Genomic DNA, 12,561 nt, shown 5'->3' with positions numbered 1-12,561 from the left:
ATCTATATGAACAAATACCAACATTCATAAATTATCTTATTGTAAAGTAAACATATGACAATATATGATGTCTTTATGTTTTATGTACCTATTTTTTTTTTTTAAATAGCATCTTATAAAAGAGGGGTGGGGGGCCTGGATTTTAGTGTCTGATGCATTACATATAAAGTTCAACCAAAATAAATAAAAACTATAGAATTAACATATACCTTTTTCATCTGGGTAAATTTCTTAAATCTGAATAGCAGATTGATTTTGCATGTTGCAAGAAAAGCTACTTAATCTGAAAAAAAAGCTAGCCTTATTTCCTATCTAATTTATGTTTTTCTATAATTGTTTCTTCATAAAATAATGTTTTCCCCTTTTATGCAGTCCTGTTGACTCATGTTATTTTTCTGCCTATTCATTCATCAAGTATTTATCACTCTGGTGGAACCTGTCTCTGATTATAATGGCATTAAGCAGGTGACACATTATTCTTATGAAGCCAAGTACTTGTGGCTTAACATGTTGTGCAAAAAGTCAGTCAGAATAGGGCGTATAATTTGTTTTTCTGAGGTTTGTGCAAAAACCCCTCAGGTGTTTTCTCAGGGAGTGGCCAACGGCTGAATAATTGCATTTCTATAGATAGCAAAGCTGTTGTTCAAAAGACATCAGCAGCAACTCGACATTCACAGATCAACTCCTCAAACATGGCCCACTTACTTGCTCTGCCTCGTGAGTATATCGACGACTTCACACTTATTTAAAATGATAATATCTTCAAAAGTTTTCCCTCAACACTCAAAGAAAAAAACATTAGTTCATTTTTAATAACTTTATATAATTCTTCAGAAACAGAAAGGCTTTCCAAAAGCTAAGATGGAACAGCCAACACATCTTATTCATTAGGTAACTTACTTTGTAACTGATGTTGGATTTATTTGAAAAATTATACAATGTCTGCCAGTTTCTCAACAACAGGTAGGCCCTCTAATGATAAAACTTAAATTTCTGCAGACTAGTATATTTCCCTGTATTAGTTAAATAAAAGTAAATATATATTTCATACTGTACCATTTAATATACATTCAAAGGATCATTAAACTGATCTGAATACTTAAGTAATGATCTTTAAACTGAAAACCACATGTAAATTATGGCAAAGTAGGTCTGTTTAACTTTTATGCGAGTGAATTGCATTTATAAACATGAGTATATTTTGGAAAGCTTATTAAATGCTTGTTGATCTAAATATATTCTATTATTTGGAGTAGATTCAGGAAATATACCCCAAATAATTGGTATTGTTTCTAGGAAGGCAGTATATATCAAGCACGTTATCAGGCTACAATTAACAACCTATCATGCCTGGAAGTAATCAGGCTGGAGTAATTTTGTTGATGCATATACATTGTTTAGGCTAAATAAATTGCAACTAAACTGTGTTCAAAACTTGCACTAAGTTAGACAAAATAGGTATGAATTAACTGAAAGTCAAAAATGCTTATTAAAAAGAATATTTTATCATAAACCTATTCTAACATCTCAGAAATAGGTAAAATAAGTTATGCTTTAACTCACATGTTGTTGGTCACTTTGAGTTTATGTTATGGTTCTCCCTTTATTGACTTCTTTTTGAGTTTCTGTTCAGGTTTTCAGTTATTTATGTAATTCTGTTTTGTTGGTCATTGGTTTCTTTTGACATTTTGTTTTATATTTAAGCTGTGTTGCATTTTTTTAGCTACTCTCTGTTGCCCCATGGGGCCGGTCTCCTTTCCTCTAGCTCCCTTCTAGTTCCTTCTATCCATGCCTGCTCCCAATCAACTGATTAGCCAAGTCTTTGTTCTGTTCCCCCATATATATACACCTCCTGTGAAGTTCCTCATTGCCGGTTTCTTGTTGTTACTTGGCTCCTCAGGTGTTTGTTTTCCCCTGACGTCTCATGGTTTTTTGGTTTCCTGTATTTTGTTCTTGGGTTTTGTTTCTGTTATGCTTTTTTTTATTGAATCAGTTAAACTCATCTCTGCATTTTGGTCCTCAACCAACCTCCACCCCAACCTTGACAGTTTATGTTTATGCAAGTCCTAAATAAAATAAAACAAAATAAAATAAAGTTAGTTGGACTTCTCTGGTTCTTGAAGAATTTTCTCTTAATTCAAAACAAACTGGTTAGTTCTGACTGTAAGCTGAGAGTTCCAGGCTCATAAGTCATTGTTAGAATATTAGAGCATCAAAGTCACATCACATTAGTCAGTGAGTCATCGCTCTGCATCATTTGGCCAGTTGTTAATGAGGAATGCTTCCTAGCAAGTTCTCTGGAATTTGTATTTAAAGGTTGAAATTTTTGAGAAACCCTGTTTGCCGTCACTGAAACGCAGGCAATGCTGTTAATGCAAGTAAAAATAGACGCATAAATCACAGACAATATTAACAGTTTACAAAGTATAGATCCCACATCCAGTGACGCTTTGTATTGTCAAATTTATAGAATATTTGAATTCCTTCAGAGATAAAATTGTTTTTAATTGCAATTTCTATGGTGCAACAGTATATATAGGTGGAGGGGGCGGAGAATTTAAAAAGCTTTTTGTGGGACCTGCATCAGTAAGATGACCTGAGAACAAAGACTATTGGTTAAAGTTTCCTCACAAGAGTGAACATTATTATGTAGTTAGAAGTCTAAGACCGGTTTTGCAGCTAAAAGTCATACAGTGGGAGAACCTACATACAGTAATTGAGATGTGCAACCGCATATAAGGAACAATGATACACTGGTACAAATGGTACAATTCACAGTAACAAACAGTTTCTAATTTCCTTGAAAGAGGTGGAGCATGTCCGAAAAGCAGGTCTCTATAGTCCAAAAAGGGGAAAAATAGAGGTGATCAAATGTTTTCTAACTGGCAAAGAAAAACAAATTATTTATTTCTAAGAAAAAAGAAAGAAACCCACTTTAAGTTGAAAATTTGAAATTTATTTATGAATGTGAAATTTAAAACACATCTTGTAAATTAAAACTGCAAGAAGTTAATATTTTACTGTTTAAATTTATCATACACTGTGGAGTTGAGAAGGAGGCTGTTTGCCATTAGATAAAAGCATAGACTTTAATTTATCTCCATTAAACATGAACCTCAACCGAACTGACAGGGACTGAACAATATCAAAAGATGCCTGAAACGGAAAGGACCTGCAGTATACCATCCTATATCCCAGGATACTTTTAGCATATTGAACAGAGAAGTCTCTAACAAACAATGGAGTCTGATATTCCCTTGTTTTATTTGTAAAATTATGAATTTCAGAAGCTATTGAGTATGTAGAAGGAAACCAACAAAGAATCTATATAAGAATTATGATCTCATATTCTAATTTCCATCAATGAGTTGGATAAAATGAACCCTTTAGAGTGTCTTGGTCCCCCATTGAGAATAACCAAGTACATTTTTATACAGCCTCACTTCATCCTGTCCCCTTTTCTGTACCTGCCACCAGTGAACGTCACCATATGTTTTTATAGAAAATCTTAAAGAATGGTGGCATTAAATAAATGTGTTTGTTTATTTTCAAACAGCGCCGGATGAGTCCACCCTCAGGATTGTCTCTGTTGGGAAAACTGGAAGTGGGAAGAGTGCAGCAGGAAATACTATTTTAGGAATGAAAGCCTTTGAATCCTACATGTCTCCATCTACAATAACATTAACGTGTCAGAGAAAAACCGGGATGTTTAAGGGTCAGCAACTTGAATTTATTGATACTCCAGGTCTGTTCAATGCTGCTAAATCTGAAGATGAAACGGAGAGAGAGATCCAGAGATGCATCTGGCTGTCTGCACCGGGTCCTCATGTGTTCTTGGTGGTCATGGCGCTGAACAGATTCACACCTGAAGAACAAAGAACACTGCAGATCATCAAGAAGATATTTGGAGAACAAGCAGCATGTTACACCATGGTGTTGTTCACTCATGGAGATGATCTGGAAGCTGATGGAACTTCAGCAGAAAATTTTATAGATCGAAATCCCTCTCTCCGTGCTTTTATCAGTCAGTGTGGTGGAGGATATCATGTCTTTAATAATAGAAACAATGATTCATCTCAGGTCACAGAGCTGCTGGAGAAGATCAACAAGATGGTTCAAAGGAATGGAGGAAAATACTTCACCAATAAGATGTTTGGTAAAGCCCAACAAGTCATGGAAGAAGAGGCAGCACGACTTATGATTGCAACTCCAGGCATGAATGCCATAGAATTTCGACAAATCATAGACGGATACACCTGGGCTATTTTAATGGCGTTTAACATTTTTGAAACAGCTAAAGGTATGTGGACGAGTGTAAAAGGATGTAGTATTCAGTAATGTTCTAAAAAATGCTTAATGGGGTCATAGAATGATTCTATAGGGTATTTGGTCCCTAAGGTCTCTGAATAGGGTGTGTAACATTGGTTGGGCTGAAAATGACATATTTGCTGTTCTATGAGCCTTAATGCAGCCTGGTTAAAAGCCCTAGAATGTAACTACAGGTTTTCTTCCTTTATGGTATGCTCATGAATATTTAGATAAGCTGTGCGCTGATTGGTTGGTTTACAACGAGTGAAGCTGCTAAGCAAAGACGCATCATCGCAACAAGCACTCACTCACTGAAACATCAAAATGTTGATATGGTAGGGTGACCAGACGTCCTCTTTTTCCCGGACATGTCCTACTTTTCATAGCTAAAAAAATGTCCGGGGGCGAATTTCAAAATCGTCTGGGATTTTGGTCAACTACGGTGCAGCACGTAGTCGAAACACACCGGGCCCTCGAACAGAGCCATCAGCTCCGGGGACGGGGGCAGGGAGCCAGAGGGGGACGGAGTGACCGAACCTGACCCGGTGATGGTAGCCTGGTCACCGGCGGCCCCGTGCTTCCCCCCGCCTGCCTTACCGGCTCCCAGCCCCCCTCCTCCGGCTGAGGACCGGCGGCTCATGGCTCTCTGGTGAGGTCCGGTTCAGCCAGTGGCCCCCCCTCCCCAAAACAAGTGTCGTCCTTTTTAGAAAATCAAATCTGGTCACCATAGATATGCTAGCATTGCTACCAACAGCTTAAGGCGTTACGGTTGGAACAGCCCCTCGTTTCAGTAAAAGAGGTTTAGCAAATCCTGCTTTGAACTGTCCAAAGTTTTGAAAGCTGTCTTTGGTAAAATGCTTAGAGCAAATGAACAGCTGAGCATCAAACTTTGCAGAGATCTTCTGATAGACAAAAATAATCCGTGCCTGTCCATCTTCGGATCCTTGGGAAGACTGTGAAAAATGTCCCGTTTCCTCTGTGCAGCCGGGAACGCTGCATTTACGCCTGTGGTTCAATAGAGAATCTGCCTGCTTTGTAATTCTTGTAGAAGTAAACCCAACTGTTGGGTTGTATTAAAAAGTACAGGCCAGAACCAAATAAGGCAACGTCCAAGAATTGACGTCAACTCTGGGCTTTGTTAGGATTCGCCCGTTTTATGGTGGAAGTTTAGAATTGTGAGATTTTCTGAGAAAGGAGATGGGGTTTGAACTTCTCTGTACGTCCATTTCACCCTCTGAAACATCGTTCATCATCTATGTCAATGGAAACTCTGTTTTGCATTCTATGACCCCTTTAACAAAGATGTACACACAGGAATATTAGCACAGCAACCTGTTAACTTCATTATTTTACTTTTATTATATATTCTATTACAAAAAAAATCATAGATAAATCATTGTTGGTATTAAATCACATTTTATTGAGTTTTTAAAACGATTTTTTCAAAATGTTCATGATATAGTTTCAAATACATTATCACAACCTTTGCATATATTAACTATGAACTCTTAAATTGGGCTTAATGATCCAGAAAGGAAAAGATTTGACCTGTGTACTGATTTTTTTTTTTTATTACAGGAGTCCTAAGGGGGGAAAAAAAATCTTAAAGTAGATCAATGTTGAGAGAGTTTATTTTTTTATGTTGTTGTAAATCCTGTTCCACCAGCTGCCCCAGAAGCTGTTAGTGAACCAGCTGTTCTGGGACCCCATCTGTAATAAACCAATTTACAACATAGAAACTACATTGATGTGTCAGTCGATCAAAGTTTGTCTCCATCAGTCGATGCTGTGCTGAACTCTTGATACACTTTACTGGTAGGTGGTGTGATTTTACCTGTGATGTTGATGTTTGCAGCCAGAATTTCAGAACTACCTTTCGTGTATTTTTTTTTTTTACAAAATTTAGCTGTCAGCTTCCCTCTTGCAGGAGATGATATTTACCCTTTATAGGGCACTTGGTGATATCAAAATTTCAAAAAATCAAAACTGGCCCAAATATATTAAGAAAAATAACAAAAGTGCTTCTATAAGAAATTCATGAAAAAGAAACACATTTTTTTGGTACAACATAACCTTAGAGTCATTAATGCTGATAATGGCACTTACATTCTTTAGTTTATAAATCTAAAATGTTACCTAGACTTATTAACTTTACTTTTTAACTTTTCATTTAGCTTTTTACCTTTTTTTATCTTGACTTGTTAACTTTCTTTGTTCAACTTAATTTACAGTAGGTAATATATCATTCAAGGGCTCATTTATTTGGTAAAATGCCAAGATAAGATGTACAGCCATGTAGCTGTATCTTTGCTGAATGGCTGGATATAGATCTTGTGCTTCTAGACCTCACTGAGGGATGGGGGGGACTCCATTTGTAAGGGGTATGCAAGTGATCAAAAACTGTATCTTGCCCTATAAAGGGTTAAAGCAACAGCATCAAAGTCTTTATGGTCTGAGAAATGCATACGTAAAGCCTCATCAACTTTCTAGTGACAATATTTCAAGAATCATATTAAACTTAAATATTCGCCACATATAATTAGATTCATCATCTTCTAGAAAATTCTTTGTTAGATTGTCCATGAACTTTTTACCATCTGTGACAATAAAGCAGTGGTGGGAGATATTTATTTCTTAAGAGCCACGTTTAAAAATATAACATAAACTAAATATTACATCTGTACTACAATGAAGCAGCACGATGAATAGATTTATTGAATAAATGTTGAAGCACAATTCTGGAGGGCTTTTTTCTGTCACGTCTAACTCAAGTTTAAACTTTTTTAATAAGCTCTATGGTCTAAAAGCCTCTCCAATGTGCATCATAAAAAAAGAAACATTAGTAAGATGTTTCATGAAATCGTATTTTTACTTGATTTCAGCAGAAATGGAAGAAAATTTGCCAATGGAATAAGATGATTTACACTTGAAATAGTAAGAAAAACATCGCTTTCTTATTTCAATAGCATAACATCAAACCATCTTACTTAAGGGGCAAAATACTTATTGCATTGTCTACCTGCTTAACTTAGGGAGAAATACACATTTTCAGGATTATTTTATTTTTATCAGTTGTTTTTCTGTATTAAAAACCACAGCTTCAGTTTGTTTTGCTAACTGCTACTGTTTTCTGCAGGGCAGCAGAAAATTGTGAAAAATTTGATGTAAAGTGACATCAAACGCCCTTTTGGTTGTTAACACTGGAGTTACATTCCAAAAAAAAAAAAAAGAATTAGATAAGAGTAAGTTTAGGGATCACATACTGCATGAACTTGGCATAAGCAGCCTGACCTGTTCATTTAAAAATCAGATGTTGGCCATTTTTGCCTGCAGTGTTAATGGGGCCTAAAAGCTGCAGACCAGACCCGATGGGTAGGAAGCCTGTTCTAGTTTTACATTTCTCTCAGCATGCCAAAGCGTAACATTTATTGAAATGATGCACTACAGCATGAGTCGGTTTGACTTAAAAATAATTCCTTTTGGTCTGATATAATAAAGCACTTCGCACATCTATAAGGTAACAGCTGCATAAGAGAAAAATTGCTCAGGATTTAAAGAGGAATTCTGCACCGTCCAACTTGCAAGAGAAAAAAGCAAATGGTCTGAAACATTGCAAATAAATATCTTCTCTTTCAAGTTGGACAATGTGCAGCAGGAGTCCTCTTTAACTTTTAGTCTGATAAAAATAGCTTCACTGTTACATGATGCTGGTATACAAATAAAGTGAATTATAATCCAAATTAAATAAATTTCTCATTTTCATTCAAGCTAAATAAATTCTCCTGGCTTTTAAGTGCTCTAAAATGATTAATTCAATTTTCTGTTTTCTGACAGCGACACGCCAAACTTGTTAGAGCATGATGAGTAAGTATGGTGTATAAAATATAAACTTTCATTATGGCCAGAAACGGAAAATGAGGAAAAAACATATTCCCCTTGCGGCAATCTTCACAAACCTGGTAGGAAAAAATGTTATGTATCAAACAGGAGGAGGAAGAAAGATTTCCATGGTCTTTTTATTGGTAGTTTTACATCTGTACATATATCTACATGTGGATATAGCTTTTTCTCACTCAAATATTCACAGATTACACTCATACAAAATTTATGCATTTCTGTGTAAAACTCAACCACACAATCAGCTAAACCAGAATGCATCTGGCGTACACTGTGCACATACCAAAACGAAAAGAAACACCTGATGCCTTTAATTTTGAAAAGCAGAGGACAATAGAAAAAGTAGAAAAGTGAGAGAAGAACCAAAACACCAATCAGTAACGATTAGCAGGAAATCGTTTTTCTTTATAAGATAAAGTAGTACTTTTATTCTGTGTAGGTGGGTGAAGCATGTTCAAACTGAAAAGACCAAAGACATCAGGAACTCAATATTGACTTCTTTTTTTTTTTACTCCAAATGCATAATTTGTACAGTTATTCAAGTAATGTGTGGTCTTTGTACTACGATACAGTACATGACACCCTGTCGAGGCTGTGGAAAATAAATGACAACAGGAATATTTCTAATGCTACATTATGTTATCTATGTCCCCTGAGTGCCACCCATAGAGTCACCACAGCTATAACGGTGGCTTTGTTTAGATTCCACAGAAATGTGTTTCTCAGTCAATGTGTGTTGATGTTTAGACACCGTTTTACAGACACGCGTGGAGAAACCTAAACATAGAGGGCTCTTACAACCAGTCTTTGTTGATCCAAACTTGTTTCTTTAGCAAAAGTTGGAAATATGTCAAACTAAACAGTGCTTAGAGTTGTCTGGAAATTAATGGGGGGAAAAATAAGTTAAGGTGCCATGAATGTGCCTGTTAGTCTCTACAGTGGGTAACATAAGGTCTGCTTTCTCTATAAACATATACCAACTTTTTATTTTTTTTTTTACCGCTACAATTTACAGGTAAAATGTTGCTAGAATTTAGCCTCAGTCTGATCAGATGGAGAAAGGAGTCAGTGCCTCTTTTTCCACTGTTTGCTGCACACTGCTGGTGAGCTACCTGAAAAAGGCCAAAACACATTTTTCCTGTTAAACAAAAAAAAGGAGGGAAAAATGCAAAATTCTTTTTTTCTTTTCTTTTCAGGAACCACCTAAATGGCTAATTCAGCAGACAGCCCAACTAATTAAGCAACTGTCATCTCATCATGCTGCAGCAGGTTATAATATTCTGCACACTACAGGGTAATGTATTCAAAAATGACTGTCAACTGTATAATCCAATGTTATTTAAGCGGTGGTTTTTCAATAAAAGCAACTTCATAGCAGACATGGTTTTAAATCCTTTTGTGGATACAGGGAATCTGTGGTGATGGTGTATTCAAATGAGAAAAACAGGAGTGACACCTTAAAATGGCTTAAATTCACACCACAAAAAGAATTGGATCCAACGGTAAACAAAGCACATTGAAGCTATGAGGGGTGACATCTGTGGGGTTTTCACCTTAGAAGTCATGCTAGTAAAAAAAAAAAAACTCATTGCTGCAGCTCTTAATTCTTGCTCCTGGTTTGTTAAACCTTAAACATGTTGGAAAGAAAGTTTGAAATACAGCAGAGCTCTCATCTTTGTTTTGGACTCAAACAGCCAGGAACAAGTCAAGCTTTGCAGTAAGGTGACAGGTCATGAAAAGTCCTCAGCTGACAGTGCTTCACTGCCCACACTTTGCCATAGATTTAACAATAGCCAAAAAAATAAAATTTTAACAACACTGCGGGTACACAAAACAATAAAAAACATAATATTGGCTAAAAAAAGAGAAAAAAAAGGGGGAAATAAACCTTTTGTTGGCAGGTTTTTCCTACATTTCAATTTTGCTTGTTTTTCAGTCTGACCCACCCACACACTTTGCAAGAATCGACTGTTTCTATTAGCAAAAATGTAAACAAAACCAGATCCATTAATGAAAGGAACATCGTAAAAGGAAGTATGTTTTTTTCTTTGCCCAGTTGCTAGGCGACCAGTCCATCACGTGGACACTAACAACATTGAAACCTAACTGCTTTGGATAAACTGTGTAGCACAAAGAGCCATTTATGCTCTAAAGAGAGCAGAAAGAGTTTGTGATTGTCACTGGTTGTGCACAGGGCAAAAAGACATCCAGAGGTTGATGAGTGAACCTAAACGTTTATTTGGATGAACTCTGATGTTCTGTCCCATCTCGTCTCCACAGCCTCTGGTGCAGATCCAGGGCACCAAGCCAACAACAACCAAAAAGAAAGAGTAATGGTGTGACACAGTAAAAGGTTAGTATTAGTCTGACTGTGCCATGTGCTTAATTTAGGGATAAGAGTCACAAATGTCCAGTATTTCTGTCCTCACAGAACTCCATTTGAGGGTCAAGTCTTCTGTTTAGGTCCAAAATCCACATCCCCACCCATGGCTGCTTGTCCACTTACACCCTGCAGGTTGATGCTGGTCAACAGAGCATCAGCCTGACCAGAAGGCCAAACTTTAATGGCAACATAAAAAAAAAAGCAGTGAACCGGCTGATTTGTAAACAAAGATGTAGAACAGGTACATTTGAGAAAAGAGGGGCGACCGGTGTAAACACAAGTGAAGTATTTGAGAGGAAGGGGTTTCACAGCCATTGGAGCCTCTGGACAGAGCTGGACTGCGCTGAAGGGTTTGGCCTTTCTGTTCTCTCCTTAATCCGGTTTGAAGATGGGGATTTTAGGAAGGAACTCTATCAAGATTACCTAAAGAGTCCAGGAAACAAACAAGTTATACATTTTGACAAAAATGAACAAGAAATAGTTATGGAGTTATGTTGTTGACCCCATCATATAGCAGTGGAACATTATATCTAAGATTTCTAATTGGAGATAACAATCGCAACATTTCTAAGACTTTAATTTCTTCATTTTACAAAAACTTCTCTCAAGATGGTCATGATTAGAGCCCTGATACTGATCCAGGTCATTTATTAATATGAATATGAAATCACAGTCTATGATATTACGCTAACGACACTTAAAAGGTATAAAATACACACTTTTAAACCTAAATTACAAAAAAATGTAAATTTAAATAAGTCCTTTTTTTCCAAATGAGTACATCTTTTCCTGAGTTGAGGATGTAATTGAGACACTAGTCAGTAGATGATTTGAATCATGGGCTAGAAAACTGATTATTTGCCAATTAATTGAGCGAGAAGCTAACAGTGCTCCGGATCAGGTTCTTTTTTTTTTTTCTTCCGAGAAATATCTATCAGCGGCATCTAGGCACAAAACAAACACTTTGAAAAATGCTTAAATTGGGGCTACAACTAACAATCGTTTTGCTAATCAATTAATCTGCCAATTATTTTTTCGATTAGTAAATGGATAGCAAAATTTCCTTAAATAAGATTTTTACAGAACTTAAACAACGGAAAACTAAAACTAGGGTGACCAGATTTCTGGTTTCTGAAAAGGAGGACACTTTTTTTTTTGGTTTGGGGTGGGGGGGATTGGGGAGATTGCTGGCCTGATGACTGGACCGGACCGGGCATTTGAACCGAGCGTGGTCCCGGTCCAGAGCCAGCCGGGGAAGAAGCGTCCGAACACGATCCGGTGACCGTATGCTTCCCCCCGCCTGCCTTACTGTGGTTCCCACCTACTGGGGCAGGCAAATACAATGGCTTGAAAGGGAATAAAAATGAGTGTGCCCCCATCTGGCTAAGTAATAGAACCATTTGACATAGATTTGGAGTCAGTGGGTCACATGACCTGGAAGCTATTGAAGAAATATAAAATATCATATTATTATAATATTATTATTAAAAATTGAAAATAGCTTGAAATTGCATAAAAGCAACTGTGCCTCACATATGATATCTAATGGCATGATTTTATATTCGTCTTAGCAGGTCATAAGATAAGGAATTAATTTATATTTGTTTCTCAAAAGTGCTTGGTTGAAAGATTTGTTTACGGTCCCTAAATGCACCACGCGTGCTGGGTGAGGGAGCAGCTGAGAGAAACTGGCCGACATCGGAGTCCCTCAGTCGGATCAGTCGTTTGCTAGATCCCGCTGACTCCACAGAGCTTGAATATCCAATATCCAACTTTGAACCAACTTGACCGCGGTGCAGACGGCTCGGTTCTGCTGCACTGTAGTCGACCAAAATCCCAGACGATTTTGAAATCCCCCCGCCGGACGTTTTTTTGGGTACGAAAAATAGGAAATGTCCGGGAATGTAGATTGCTTATATATATATATATATATATATATATATATATATATATATATATATATATATATATAT

General features: G+C 36.8%; 2 protein-coding genes across 2 annotated transcripts in view; one reads left to right on the top strand and one right to left on the bottom strand.

Moving 5' to 3' along the window:
- Positions 1 to 662: 662 nt before the first annotated feature.
- Positions 663 to 4,467, top strand: LOC107093488 (GTPase IMAP family member 7-like). Its single transcript, XM_015388571.1, has 2 exons — positions 663 to 717; positions 3,557 to 4,467. The coding sequence occupies exons 1-2, from the start codon at positions 693 to 695 to the stop codon at positions 4,336 to 4,338; spliced, it is 807 nt and encodes a 268-aa protein (XP_015244057.1). The 5' UTR covers positions 663 to 692; the 3' UTR covers positions 4,339 to 4,467.
- Positions 4,468 to 8,298: 3,831 nt separating this feature from the next.
- The window catches only part of LOC107093489 (cysteine-rich hydrophobic domain-containing protein 2), a 13,985-nt gene continuing 9,722 nt past the window's right edge, over positions 8,299 to 12,561 (bottom strand). The window contains exon 6 of the mRNA XM_015388573.1: positions 8,299 to 11,011. Coding sequence (XP_015244059.1) covers positions 10,961 to 11,011 — 51 coding nt within the window. The 3' untranslated portion in view covers positions 8,299 to 10,960. The remainder of the gene's footprint in view (positions 11,012 to 12,561) is intronic.

This window comes from Cyprinodon variegatus, unplaced genomic scaffold (assembly GCF_000732505.1).
Source record: "Cyprinodon variegatus isolate N-32 unplaced genomic scaffold, C_variegatus-1.0 Scaffold428, whole genome shotgun sequence".
Classification (NCBI taxonomy): Eukaryota; Metazoa; Chordata; class Actinopteri; order Cyprinodontiformes; family Cyprinodontidae; genus Cyprinodon; species Cyprinodon variegatus.
Note: the sequence above shows the minus strand (reverse complement) of the source record. Positions and strands in the feature narration are given on the sequence as shown.